We start from the raw sequence: 15,598 nt of genomic DNA on the forward strand, positions 1-15,598 counted from the left end.
TTTTGAAAAATTTTCTGTTTACTATTCAGTATCCTGCATATTCAATTAACAATAGAAAAGTTGAAAATCTACAGGATATTAAAACCTGGATCCCAGTTAAATTTTTTGGTGGGTAAATAACATTGTTTAGGTTTCAATTCTAAGTACAATTAACTGGAAGCAATTAATTTAAATTAATTAGTTTTACTTCCAATTACTGTATATTATTTAGAACTGAAGCATCAGTGCAGCAAGAACACATGCAGATCTGATAACCCACTTCAGCTAACATTTACCGTAATGTGTTTTATTACCTATTAGTGTTACACTAGCAAAAAACCCCACTGCCTATGAAAAACACAGGTCTCATGGAATATTTTCAATAACAAAAATCCACACTCTTTTTATTACAATAAGGATAGCTTTGTGGGAAAAGATCTGCTGCAATTCATTTGCAAATCCTACTACCTGAACTTTAAGTAAGACACCCAACCCCCCCAAAGATTATACTTTTGGGATACAAGGAAACCTATGCTACTTCCATACACAACCCATAGTGGTTTGCCTTCTTGCATGCAGTATCTTATCTAGTAAGTTACTTTCTTTTTGTGTCAAAAATAAAAGTAGTTAGGTGAATAAATTAAAACCTTCCGGATATGAATAGGCAATGCATTTTATCTGCAGTAAATTTTATTTTACCTTTTAAATCTTTGATTAATTGCCATCCTCTGCAAGGAGAACTTCCAGACATACCATCCTTATAACAAGTCCTAACATGTTTGCTTGGGACGTGTTAGGACTACTTAGCTTATGGCAGATAAATATTAGAGATTAAAAAAAAAAAGAAAATACAAATAATCTAAAAATCTTTTGTTGGACTCCGTTGCCAGACTGCCAGAAGAAATCTCCTACTTGATCAGGGGGCATTGTAATTAACAATTCAAATGAACACAGTGCAATTTAACACAGAGACAGAGCAATCTGAAGTGGTACTGCCATTCCTCAAGTTTCTCTCTATCCAACGGCAATGGTCCCAGGTACTCAGTCCAAATGAACCCTCATTCTGAAAAATGAAGTAAGCTTGGGCCTCTGAAATTCAGTTGCACTCACTTGGTAGCCCCCAACCACCCATAATCAACTGGAAGGCAGACTTGGCAACGGAAGCTAGCATCATAAAATGGTGCAGTAATAGAAGTAACTGGACCAGGAAGAGGAGGCATCTGCTCCAATGATGTCGTAGCTGGTAGCTGGGGGTCGGGACTGGTCATGCAGCTTTGTGTCAGGAGTAATGATTGTAGAGGGGTGGGGCATGAAGAGTGCCATTTTGAAAACAATGCTGTCGTGAAGCCATGTATTCTGCATAACTGATTGTCACCTTCTCACTGCGGTATCTGAAAGAAAAAATGATGGATTTTTAAAAATGCATTTATAAATAAAAGAGATCAAATTTGCCATAGATGAAACTGAAATCCTATTGCTATATGTTGATGCAATAACCTATTAAATTTCCTATCAATACAGTTCTCTTAATTTAGGCTTCTTCAATCTACTATCAGCCAGACATGAACTTCAGAGTTATGGAAGCTGTAGTCCAATAAACTGAGACAATATTAATTTTGTAGGAAAGGCTTTTTATATTGCTAGGTACTCAAATAACATGAAAAGATCAATATTCCAATAAAAAGTGGTATATTAATTATTACTCTTTTTCTATAAGTGGCCTTCTACTCACTCTGGAAGCAGAATTGAAGAAGGCTTTGAAGTTGCTTCTGGTGTGAGGAGATATTTCCTTACAGGTTTTGGAATGACAAACCAGAAAGTGCAAGGGTTATGAAAATGTGATGTGTATATAAATTCAGTGTACCATTTTCTTACAGCAGAAGCAGGCAATTCTACAGTTGAACCTTCCAGACGGATCCCTGAGAGTGGATCCCTTCTTACAAAGTAATGGAGTTACCCTTTAGCTTTAAGATTATAATGCTTTTTAAAGGTGTAAATAGAGATCTATGTGAAAACCCTACAGGTGCCTTTCAGGATAAGGGGCATTAGTGATAGATGGCTGTTCATAAAACCAACTGAATAAAAACAATAATCAAGTCAATGACAAACATACTGTGACTGGTTACCAATGAATTCAGCAACCAACCCACCTTGCTTCAATTAGCTTTTCAACTCTGGCCTTAGCTGCTCAACCAAGGACTCAGAAATAATTCTGTTAGGAGAAATGGGGAACAGTGTAGCTTTTCTGTCCCTCATGACTTGGAATAATTGGGGAGTCCCAAAATAGGCTTTCTTTTTATTTTGCCTCTGATGTATGATTAGTTACCGTATGTGCTTGGTTCAGTGAGTCTGCAGCCTGCCTGGGAATGCTTTGGATTTTCCCATTAGCATCTGGGAAAAGAAGATTGTTATGAGAGGGAGTGGGGAGAAATTACCTGATTGAATTAGTTAGGAAGGTTGGAGATGGTTGCTGCTTTGATGAAGGGATTGTGGGACTGGGTAAACAGTGTGGGCAGCTAACATCCCCTCTGGTGTCTAGGCCAACTGGGTCCCAGGGGTGCAGTCTCTGTTGACCAGTACATCTGTGGAGAGTGCAGTGGTGAAATGAGGGAGGATGTTGGTATTTCACTGGAGGTTGGACCTCAGGACTGGCCATAGTTGTTGGAGAAGTCATCTGCTATAACCCCAGGCAGCAAACTGCATGCGTATGGCAGACATGGAAGAGTTGAAGGATCCATGTGCTTTCTGTAGTGAAATGGCCCAAGCTGAGAAGAGGTTATCTCCTCCCACTCCTCTGAACATCGAAATAGTTTTCAGTCCATATAATTTCCAATTTAATATTGATGCATGCTTGATAAGGGGAAAATCATAGAAGGAACCAACTATAATTGAATAGTTTTAGTATTGTTTCACCGTCTTTTTCTTTGTGCTTCCTTTAGTTCAACTAAATCCAGTAATGGCAATAGTGACCAATAGCACTCAATGTTCTTTTCATTAGTATGGCAGGTGTTATTGCTATCTGGTATTCCACTCACTACTGGATTAAAAATGTAAACATGTGGGGAAGGAATTGTTAATATTACGTTGGAAAAAAAGTAAAGAAGTACCAGCACACATGTACAGAAATTATGAATAGAAAAACAGAACATTAGCTAATCAAGTGAAATTAGGCATGAGCAGTAAAAAGGACATATTATGTACAATGCTAGACAGTAAAATTAAGTACCAACAGATGCAATACATGTGAAGATGGATACTAGTTTAGAGAATCTGAAAAAGGAACTTGATACGTTTATGGATTATCAATGATTACTAATATTAAGGCCGTTGTCTACCTCAAGAAGCAAAGATGGCTCTAAAACATTCCACAGAGTTGGGGGAGATAGTTAAGTGCATCATAAATTTAGAGTTATTATATTCCCACAAATGGCCTAATCCCTCATAACTTCTGATGATGCTTATCTGATGCCAATTTGGTATTGAACTTTAGTTGATTGGATTCTTTTGTATAGGTTTGACTAATAAATCTTCTGAACTGCAACTTAAGTAATGTCCTGATTCTTTATGCCTGACATTAAGCTAGTCACCTGAAGTTCAATACTAAAGTGACAGAAGAATCAAAAGGAGTTGGACTTGGACCGTTAGTGGGAACATAATGACTTTACATTGATAACATATTTACCCCTTTTTAGGGAAAGTTGCTTGGCAGCTTCAGAGGATCCTAAATGAAACAGATTTTCTAGATTCTTTTCAATCTGGTTTCAGGCCGAGCTATGGGACAGACACTGCATTGGTCATAATTATGGATGATCTCTAGTGAGGGTGGGATATTGGTAGTGCAACCATCCTGATTCTTCTTGACCTCTTAGCAGCCTTCAAGACCATTGATGATGGTATCCTTTGGTCCAGCTACAGAGCTTAGGACTGGGTGGCATAGCTCTGTGATAGTTTAGCTCCTTTCTGCAAGGCCACTCCCAATCGGTGTTGATAGAGAGTGAGAAATCCAGCTCCTGGCCGCTCTCTTACACTGAATCACAAGGCTCAGTACTCTCTCCACTCCTGTTTAACATCCACATAAATTCTCTGGGTGAAATCATGTCACCATGGGTTGAGATATCATCAATTTGCTGATATTGATGGTCTACTTCTTGTGACCCAAGTGATGCTGTTGGTATCCTCTCATGGTGTCTGGAGGGCTAGGGCCTGGATGGGGGACAACAAGCTACAACTGAACCCTGGCATGACTGAATGGCTTTGGGTGAATGGAGTTTCAAGATTCGGGTCTGAATGGGATTGTCTTACTCCATTCAGACTCAGTTCACAATTTAGAAGTTCTCCTGAACTCGCAACTCGTGCTTGAAGTTCAGTTGGTGGTTATGACTAGAACAGCCTTTACACAGCTTTGGTTTGTGCACCAGCTGCAATCTTTCCTGGATCAGGACTCCCTGTGCTCAGTCATTCAAGCCCTAATAATCTCTTGTCTGAATTATTACAATGCATTTTAAATGAGGCTACCCTTGAAATCCATTTGGAAGCTTACACTGGTACAGAGTGTAGCAACATGAACAAACTGTGGGGCCTGTAGAATGACCCATGTTATGCCACTGCTCTGTGACCTACACTGGCTGCTGCTTTGCTTCTGAATGCAATTCAAGGTGTTGGTTATGACCTTTAAAGCTGGCCTGCTGAGGATTCTGTTGGTCAAGGAACTCCAACTGACAGGATCTAGGAGAAGAGCATTTTCTGCTGTAGCGCCAGCTCTCTGGAACTTCCTGCCCTTTGAGGTGAGGTTTGCCCCACCCTCCTATTCTTCCACAAGGGCCTGAAGACCTGGCTTTGCAGGTTGGCCTCGGAGCCCAACTGGGTAGTATGTCACTAGAGGTGGCTACTGGACTAATTAGCCACCTCTAGTGATTAGCTGACCCTACCTCTCCCCTGCATTTCCTGCACCCCCTTTGCCTGTCTTTTTAATTTTATATTATTGTACTTCCTTTGTTTATTTTTATTATTTTTATTTGCTCTTGTTATGTTTACATTCTTTATCATTTTTTTTGCATTTTATTGTTGTAAGCTGCCCAGAATAGCTCTACAGCAAATAAATTTAACAAATAGATAAATAAACACTGCCCCCACTTCTGCCTATTCTTTTCATACAAGAGCTGATTTAAACACCTGTTTCAAAACAGCAACAATGGAAGAGGACATTTACAATTCATGAAATTAAGCAATTAATTTTCATGCTATTAAAATAAAGTGGTTAGTCTACCTAACATTATGATACTTTATTTCTAGAAATATCAAAGCCGAAATATTCCCTAATGTTTCCATTTTATAGTCTTTTTTAATTTTTTAACTGTTAATTATTGAAAAAAAATCTTGTTTTCGAATCGGTAGAAAAATTAAGCAAGATCCCACTACAGAGTATCGACTGGTGGGAAATAGAAGATGGGCCTTCCCTGCTGTAGCCACTACTTTTTGGAATATTCTCCCCTCAGAGATTAGAATGGTGCCAACCCCAGAGATTGTAAGCTGCCCAGAGTCACTTGGCTGAGATGGGCGGCTTCAGAAACTGAATAAATAAATAAATAAAATAACAGTTTAATACTGTTAAAACAGTAAAATAAACATTAAAAGATAACACAGATTTTATTTTCTCAAGAAAATAAAATGTTATTCATTTTTTCCCTAAAATTCCTTTCTAGATTTTAAAAAAAATCCATAAAAATGTAAAATAAATTCTAATAATTTCAAATTGTTGGCAATTTGGCGAATGATAGTGGTGGTAGTAACTGTAGGATCAGGAACATCTAATTTAAAATTTAAAACCTTGCATGGAAAAAAAACAATTTTCAGAAATATGCTCTTCCAATTAGAAACAGAAGCAGTGATAATACTAATACAAAAATAACAAGAAAGTTTACCTGGTGAGTTTAATAGTTTTCCTAAAGTCATTGGTAATTGGAGCCTTAAAACCACCTTTCCTGAGCAGGGAGTCTATTGTTTGAATCTGATCCCAATCTGTTTGAAAATGACAGCAGCAGACTTATAAATACAAGCTTAATTTAAAAAAGAGATAACCCTTAAAGAAAGCTCAAGTTACTCAGGTTATTGATTAGCTGCTGATAAATAGCTACTGATAAACAGAATAGGAACTGTAAATATTGAATACTACATGATTAAAACTTCATGCATACTTATTTCAATAATAAACAACCAAAATTATCACTTCTAATATTAGAGGGATTCATACTATTTTATCTATATAGTAAACAAATCTAATCATGCTTAAAAATGAAGTATACTATAGCTTTAATTTAAAATTTAAAATCTACTAAATTTCCCTGTAGGGTTTAAATTATACTTTGGTATTTTCATGCAGGAAGAGAAAATGTTATTTTCTGCATGCTGGAATAAATAATTTGAGGAATTGTATTATATTTCAGGGCAAAACATCAAAATAAATCATTGACTCAAACCATAAACTGTTTTCACTATTTGAAATATTTAAAAGTCCAAACACTTATGAATAATGCAGCATTTAAAACAAGACTGCCACCTTGTTCCTTAACAAAAATTAGCATATCAATCTAACAAATAAAAATAAAATATCTTTAAAAAATCACCACCCACTGAACATATTACTATTTTGAACCTTTTAAGGTCAAAGCCTCTGAATACTTCAGCCAAAGATGAAATGGTTTTATTCAGTAGCTGTGTACACCATCTCATGATTTACGTTCTTTTATTTATACAATTTTTACTTAATATAGAATTACATTTTATTCCTAACTCACCTTGTTCCTTAGCAACTTCAGGTAAATATGTAGCTGTGCGTTTAACACCTTTCTCATTGATGAACTCAATTCTGATCCCATGGATTCCAACCTAAAAATAGAAATATTAAGTCAGCTGGGATATATTTTCTGGGAAAATGGATTCACCCCAGGGGTTAAATGCTCCTGGTTCGGACCAGATCGCCCAATCCAGTAGCGATGGCAGCGGGTGGTTCGGAGAACCGGTAGCAAAAATCTCTGTGCGCCCCCCCCCCATGCCCAGCTGAGCCGCATGATCATCAGAGGCTGTTTTTTTTTTTACTTTTAATAGCATTTTTTCTACAACCTCTTCTGAAGAAAAAATGCTTTTAAAAGTAAAAAAAAAAAAAAGCCTCTGATGATCGCACAGCTCAGCTGAGATCATCAGAGGCTTTTCAAAGCATTTTTTTTTGCAAACCTCTTGGCCGAAGAGGTGGTAAAAAAATGCTTTGAAAAGTCTCTGGCAACTCCCAGCTGAGTTGCCTGATTAGCAGAGAAGTATATTTTTAAAATACCTCTGACGATCCCAGCTGAATTGCCTGATTGGCAGAGGCTTTTCAAAGCATTAGAAAAAATGCTTTGAAAAGTTAAAAAAAAAAAAAGTTGGCCACCCAGTCACATTAACGCCCACCCCCACCAGAACTGGTAGTAACAAATTTTACATTTCACCCCTGATTCACCCTTGCCATGGATCTTATTCAAACATCAATCCGAAAAAAGTCTTGCCTTGCCTCCAATTCTTGTATTAGTCCCTATTAGCCACAGATAGCTTCTCAGGGTGATTTTTTGCTTGGTACTTATTATCCAAGAATAAAAGGTGACCAATTGATCCTTCTTCCTTTGTTACTCTTAATAAGTGTTTCCAAATCCCTAATAAATGTACCCATTTCTTTTCTCTTTCTACAGTGTGCAATGCTTTAATTGCAATTTCAGTTGTCATTATCAAGATCATTAAAGATATGTATATTTCTAAATTTGTCTTCCTCATTAGAACTGTCCTTTTTATTTTTCCAGTGAAATGTCCATCTTTATTCCTTAGCTTAAGAAAACAAAGCCGTGTATCACCCGTTAACATTAACTTTGCTTTTTTCATTTTCATAATGAGCTGTTCTCTCTTCTTTACTTTCAGAGATGATGATATATTTTCCATATCACAACTGGCTCATGGTTTGACTTCTAATATTTATTTCAGCTGCTATCTCATCCAATTCTTCCATTCTTATAGCATATTTGCTAAACAAATATGGGGAAAATATTCATCTCTATCTCATTCACTTTCCTATACTGAACCATTTTGTTTCTCCAATCTCAGTTCTTCCTGCACCTTTTCCTAGGAAGTTGGCATCCTTTATTTCTATGGAGGCCTATCAGCTCCCATGTAAATTACTCTTAGCTTCATCTATTCTTCTGATTTTGATTTTGATTTTAATTAGGTGTCCTTATGAGGAAATCCATGTTTGTGTTGGCACCATTCTCAAGTTGGCACCATTCTCTCTGAAGCTATGAAGTCGTGGTTATGTATCAAGGTAATAATCATTTGGGAGGGACTGAAGTAATTTATTCAGTTTTAAATCATCACCTTTTTAAATTTCATTCTTGAAATTCTATCATTATAACTTACCCTTACTATATACATAGTACAAAATATTGATCTGAATCCAAATAGCACAAAAGGGCGATAGAAAATTCGGATTCACAGTTTTACCTCCCAGTCCAAGTAGTCAGTGGCATCCTCAAAATTAGTGAGGAGGGAGACAGAGCAGAAAAGTTTAGGCAGCTCCTCACGAGTCAGGGGTGGAAATCTGCTGTCCTTAAGTGCACTAAAGTGGAAAGAGAACATCCTCAGAAACATATATAAAACAGCTCATCATAGTATAACTTGGAAGTTTTACTACATTCTAAGAATTTAGTCAAATTTAAGATTTAAGATAAAATTTAAGATTTATACATGCTAAAAGAAGTGCCATATATATATATATATATATATATATATATATATATATATATATATATATATATATATATATATATATGTAGGTCTTTGGTTATTCGGGTCTTCTCCCACGTAAAATTGGAAGTGTCTTGGCGACGTTTCGACGAAGTCTCATTCGTCATCTTCAGGCTGGTGTTCTCGGCTTCGTGCTTCCAGGAGCAATGTGAGATCGCAGCTGTCTCTTCCTTTTAACTGCTAGTGGAGGTGTGAGCTGATTGGGTGGGAACTTGGCTGTGTTCTGATTGGCTGGGGTTGTGTTCTGTTTGGGTGGGGGCTTGGTTGTGCTCAGCTTAGTCTGAGTTGCAGGGGGATTTGAGCTGGTGAGCTGCGTTGTTGTTGTTTGGCTTCGTGTTTGTGGCCGTGCGAGCTCTTCATGGTGGGTGTCAGTCTGCTTCATGTATGGATTGGAGGGGTTTAAAGTGGCTAATGATGCAGCTGCGGTCTGGCTTCTGGTCCTTGGTCGTGGCTCATTATCAGTGTGGGTTTGAGTCTGCTTTCTGCGTGGATGTGTGGTGGTGACATCAGGTGTGGCACTCGTGAGTGTGGGTCTGGTGTCATTCGTCGTGTTAGGGACTCGTTTGTCAATAAGGGCGGGTTTCCAAATGGCTGGTAGGCGGGAGGTATCGTCTCGTTTGTTCATGCTGTGTGGGCGTTTTTCTATCTCAATGGCTTCTCTGATTATTCTGTTGTTAAAGTGTTCAGTTTTGGCGATAGTTCTGGTCTTTTTAAAGTCAATATCATGTCCTGTGGCTTTAAGGTGTTGGACCAGGGAAGAAGTTGGTTCCTCTTTTCTGACTGAGTTCTTGTGTTCTTCTATGCGTGCACTTATTCGTCTGTTGGTTTGTCCGATGTATGTGGTGGGGCAGGCGGTGCATGGGATTTCATATACTCCTTGATTTTCTAACTCAATTTTGTCTTTGGGGTTCCTTAGGATGGTGGATATTTTTCGGTTTGTGCAGAATGCTGTCTTGATGTTATGTTTGTGGAGGATTTTGCTTATTCTGTCTGTGGTGCCTTTTATGTATGGGAGGAGGGCCTTGCCGTTTTCTTGTTCTCTGTCTTGGATTTTAGTGGGGGTTTCTTTTTGGATTAGGTTGGTGATCTTATTTCTTTGGAATCCATTGGATGTGAGTACGTTAGTGAGGGTGTGTAGTTCGGTTTTTAGGTGTTGTTCGTCAGCTAAGCGTTTTGTTCTGGAAATGAGTGTCTTGGCTACAGAGTTGATCTGGGCAGGGTGGTGGTGTGAGAGTGCATGCAGATAGCGGTTTGTGTGTGTTTTCTTCTGGTATATAGTGTGTCCTAGGGAGCCATTGGATTTTCTGTAGACTAAGACATCCAGGAAGGGAAGTTGGTTGTTCACTTCTGTTTCCATGGTGAACTGTATTTTGGGGTGTAGGCTGTTGAGGTGTGTGAGGAAGTTGTCCAGTTTTTCTTTCCCATGTGGCCAGATTATGAAGGTGTCGTCCACATATCTGAGCCAGAGTTTGGGTTTGTGATCGGATTTTTCTAGAGCTTGGGTTTCAAAGTATTCCATATAGAGGTTGGCAATGACAGGTGAGAGGGGTGATCCCATGGGTGCTCCTTCTGTTTGTTTGTATTTCTGTCCATTATAGATGAAGTATGTGTTGGATAGGCAGTGGTTGGTCAGATCTAAGATGTGCTTGGGGGGGTTATATTTGTTTTGGATAACTGTCAAGGCTTCTTTGATTGGTACTTGGGTGAAGAGGGATATGACATCAAAGCTCACGAGTAGGTCACTGGGCTGTAAGTCTTGTTGCTTTATGATGTCTATGAACTGGAATGAGTTTTTTACGTATGAGGTGATGGATTCTATATATATATATATATATATATATGTTTTCTGAGGTTTTCGCGGGTGTTTGTATGTAGGTCTTTGGTTATTCGGGTTTTCTCCCGCGTAAAATTGGAGGTTTCTTGGCAACGTTTCGACGAAGTCTCATTCGTCATCTTCAGGCTGGTGTTCTCGGCTTCGTGCTTCTAGGAGCAATGTGTGTGATCGCAGCTGTTTCTTCCTTTTAACTGCCAGTGGGGGTGTGGACTGATTGGGTGGGAGCTTGGCTGTGTTCTGATTGGGCAGAGGTGTGTTCTGATTGGTTGGGGGTTTGGCTGTGTTCTGATTGGATGGGGGGTTGGCTGTGTTCTGATTGGATGGGATTGGATTGAAACCAAAGTCAACCCCGATGATGCTAACAGAATTAGACTCGAAATCACCAACATCCTCTGCACCAGCAAGCCACCCAAAAGCAACTTACCCAAAGAGGAACAGACAGCACTACTTAACCTGAAAAAAGACACTAGCATAATAATCCTACCAGCAGACAAGGGAAACGCCACGGTGGTTATGAACACATCTGACTACCAAACCAAATTAAACAACCTACTCCAAGACTCCACATACAAACCCCTAAACACAGATCCCACCACCTACCTGGAAAAAACCACTAGATCCAAAATAAAAGCCTCCCCCATCAGCGAAGAGATCCAGCAAAGAATCATTCCCAGAGAGAAATCATCCAGATGCCCTAAACTCTATGGTCTCCCCAAGATACACAAAGAAGGAACCCCACTTAGACCCATAGTCAGCTCCATAGGCTCACCTCTACAAAACCTAGCCAAATTTCTCGCCAAACAACTACAGCCCTATGCAGAATCCATCAGCTCACATGTAAAAAACTCATTCCAGTTCATAGAGATCATAAAGAAACAAAACTTACAGCCCAGCGACCTACTTGTGAGCTTCGATGTCATATCCCTCTTCACCCAAGTGCCAATCAAAGAAGCCTTAACAGCTATCCAAAACAAATATAACCCCCCCAAGCACATCCTAGATCTGACCAACCACTGCCTATCCAACACATACTTCATCTATAACGGACAAAAATACAAACAAATAGAAGGAGCACCCATGGGATCACCCCTCTCACCTGTCATTGCTAACCTCTACATGGAACACTTTGAAACCCAAACTCTAGAAAAATCTGATCACAAACCCAAACTTTGGCTCAGATACGTAGACGACACCTTCATAATCTGGCCACATGGGAAAGAAAAACTGGACAACTTCCTCACACACCTCAACAGCCTACACCCCAAAATACAGTTCACCATGGAAACAGAAGCGAACAACCAACTTCCCTTCCTGGATGTCTTAGTCTACAAAAAATCCAATGGCTCCCTAGGACACACCATCTACCAGAAGAAAACACACACAAACCGCTATCTGCACGCACTCTCACACCACCACCCAGCACAGATCAACTCCGTAGCCAAGACACTCATCTCCAGAACAAAACGCTTAGCTGACGAACAACACCTAAAAACCGAACTACACACTCTCACTAACGTACTAACATCCAATGGATTCCAAAGAAATAAGATTACCAACCTAATTCAAAAAGAAACCCCCACTAAAATCCAAGACAGAGAACAAGAAAACGACAAAGCCCTCCTCCCATACATAAAAGGCATGACAGACAGAATCAGCAAGATCCTCCACAAACACAACATCAAGACAGCATTCTGCACAAACCGAAAAATATCCACCATCCTAAGAAACCCCAAAGACAAAATTGAGTTAGAAAATCAAGGAGTATATGAAATCCCATGCACCGCCTGCCCCACCACATACATCGGACAAACCAACAGAAGAATAAGTGCACGCATTGAAGAACACAAGAACTCAGTCAGAAAAGAGGAACCAACTTTTTCCCTGGTCCAACACCTCAAAGCCACAGGACATGATATTGATTTTAAAAAGACCAGAACTATCGCCAAAACTGAACACTTTAACAACAGAATAATCAGAGAAGCCATCGAGATAGAAAAACGTCCACACAGCATGAATAAACGAGATGATACCTCCCGCCTACCAGACATTTGGAAACCCGCCCTTATTGACAAACGAGTCCCTAACACAAAGAATGACACCAGACCCACACTCACGAGAGCCACACAGGATGTAGCCACCACATATCCACGCAGAAAGCAGACTCGAACCCACACTGATAATGAGGCACGACCGCGGACCAGAAGCCAGACCATAGCTGCATCATTAGCCACCTTAAACCCCTCCAATCCATACATGAAGCAGACTGACACCCACCATGAAGAGACAGCACGGCCACGAATGCGAAGCCAAACAACAGCAACACAGCTCACCAGCTCAAATCCCAATGCTACTCAGACTGACCTGAGCACAACCAAGCCCCCACCTAAAGAGAACACACACCCATCCAATCAGAGCACAGCCAAATCCCCAACCAATCAGAACACACCTCTGCCCAATCAGAACACAGCCAAGCTCCCACCCAATCAGTCCACACCCCCACTGGCAGTTAAAAGGAAGAAACAGCTGCGATCACACACATTGCTCCTAGAAGCACGAAGCCGAGAACATCAGCCTGAAGATGACGAATGAGACTTCGTCGAAACGTTGCCAAGAAACCTCCAATTTTACGCGGGAGAAAACCCGAATAACCAAAGACCTATATATATATATTCTTACTTTTTCGTAGGTTTTATGTGTGTTTTTCTTTTAGCCAGGTTTAGCCAGGTAATCTTGGTTACGTAGGAAAAACCTGGCTAAAAGAAACACACACACACACACACACACACACACACACTGAATTGGGCATGGTTTTCTGAGAGATCAGTTGATTTTACCTGGTTAATGTGTATTCCCTGAGTCCTGAGTGAAGATTCATGGCAGAGAAAGTTCCAATGCAGCCCCGAAGCCGTTTGTCTCGGCCTGTCTTCCATGTCACAAAGAGTGGGCTAAAAATGCATAACACAAAAGCTTGAAATAATTCTTGCTAAGAAAAATGAATTAAAATACAAAAAATATGACTGCATTTGTAATGAAAAACCAATGTATGCCTTTTTCAGCTTTCAATGCCTCCATTTCACTGAAGTAATGCTGAAAATTACAATCTGCTTTCCTTCTTATATCTTCCAAAACCTTAGAAGTACTTAAAATGACAGGTTATATTGTTTTTACCTGCTTCCTTTCTGTGCAAGAGAGAAAATTGCTTCTTTTTTGGGGCAGGACTTGGCAATATGTTTGGATGACCTAAATCAGGTTAGGTAGACAACATAATCCTATTGATTCTTCTGATGTGTTCAAATGAAGGGCAGGGAATCTGAGACCCAAACAAATTTTGCTAAATGTCAGCTACCAACTTTACTGTTTCTTTACCAGCCATACTGTTGATTGTTTTTATTTAGCAACATCTGAAAGGCCACAGGTTTCCTGCTGCTCTGCTAGGGACATTTAATAGCTCTGGTAATGGTTTAGTACTTGACTGATGTTCCAGTCTGAAAGCAAAATTTTATGATGGCTCTTTCCTCAAGACAACAGGTTCCAGAAGTGTTGGGAGTGTGATGTTCTTCCTCATGGAAGCCATCTTATCTTCAATGTTCATTTCATTGTCTATATTGTTCACATCGGGGAACCAGTTTGCTGTAGTGGTTAAGGCATCAGGCTAGAAACCAGAATCAATATTACAAGAATTTTTGTTACTCTGGATATAAAATACATTTAAAAAGTCTGATCAGACAATCACATTGCATTTCTAAGAGCACTTTAGACTTCATGCAGATAAATAAACTTAAGCTCAGTTACCACAGAAGAGTTGGACAACTCACTTAATTGCTGCCAGGAAAAATATCTGTTCCTAGACAATAAACTCTTTTGTCTAAAATATCAGCTTTGAACTGGGGGAAGGGATACTTCTAGCTATTTATGCAAGTCTGAAAAAAGGTATTGTTGCTTTCATATTAAATTTAATGAGCAGATTCCTTAAAGCAATAGCATTTTTTTCACATTCACTGGATAGCCTGAAAATATTGGGCTTTTTATATTAATAGAGAGAGAGGGCAGGAAAGGTTCTAAAACATTTTCAACGTTTGCAGTCCTGATGTACTAATTCTCTAAAGACTGGACAATAAACCTTTTGTGTTTCATTTCCTTTTTTTACACTTTGTGTTTACAGACATAGCTTCATCTTGGAATTATTGGTAGTGTTAAAACTTAAATAGGTCACTTTTTCAGTCAGGTACAATGGTCTTTGACAGAAAACCACTTGAAGAAATTAGAAGCAATTGAAATGTGGATTTACAGACGGCTGGGCTATTACGTATAAGCTGAGTTAACAAAATCATAAATGAGGAGGTGATAAGCCGCCTGGGAAAGCAAAGGGAAATCATCAAAGCCATTAAAAAGCGAAAGTTAGAATATTTTGGACATATGATACAGCATCCTTCACTTAATCCTCCAGGGAAAGATTGAAGGCAAATGAGGTCCAGGCAGAAGAAGAACATCATGGCTTCAAAACCTAAGGGACTGGTTTGGACAAAACTCAGCAACACTTTTTCATGTGGCTGTTGATAAAAATAGGATTGCCAGCATGATCGCCAACGTCCGATGACGGATATGGCACAAGACGACGACAATGAACTATAGTCAACAGCAAATTACACTTGTATTTTAGTTTGAGCTTGAACATTGTATAAAATAGTAAGTTATCACTGGCAAGAAAGAATCTGAAAGCTCACATTAAAAAGGTGCATCCAAGCCTGAAATTTTTGGGTCTATTGTCTATTGTGACAATTTGCCACAGCCAACTCGCCACAGCCAATTTGCTGTATGACAAACTCGCTATGGCCAACTCACTGCAGTACAAGAGTTACACTAATATTAAAGAAAGGATGCAAAAGGAGGGACAGAATGAAATGTGAATGACAAAAATTAAAACAATTTTTTTATTTATTTTAAATAATTAAATTGAATTGTTAA

The 15,598-nt window shown here is 39.2% G+C and overlaps 1 protein-coding gene across 3 annotated transcripts in view; it reads right to left on the reverse strand.

The window, feature by feature from the left end:
• The window catches only part of AMMECR1L (AMMECR1 like), a 29,306-nt gene continuing 13,708 nt past the window's right edge, over positions 1–15,598 (reverse strand). Inside the window, exons 4-9 of one of the 3 annotated variants that reach the window (XM_070945363.1) lie at positions 13,468–13,578; positions 8,497–8,611; positions 6,774–6,864; positions 5,901–5,997; positions 2,415–2,561; positions 1–1,370 (exon numbers count right to left, since the gene is read on the reverse strand). In XM_070945363.1, the coding sequence (XP_070801464.1) occupies positions 1,259–1,370; positions 2,415–2,561; positions 5,901–5,997; positions 6,774–6,864; positions 8,497–8,611; positions 13,468–13,578 (673 nt within the window). In that variant the 3' untranslated portion in view covers positions 1–1,258. The other 2 variants (XM_070945364.1, XM_070945366.1) reach the window with 2 other exon arrangements.

The sequence above is a fragment of the Pituophis catenifer genome, unplaced genomic scaffold (genome assembly GCF_029215685.1).
Source record: "Pituophis catenifer annectens isolate HBS135680 unplaced genomic scaffold, rPitCat1.0.hap2 SCAF_6, whole genome shotgun sequence".
Classification (NCBI taxonomy): Eukaryota; Metazoa; Chordata; class Lepidosauria; order Squamata; family Colubridae; genus Pituophis; species Pituophis catenifer.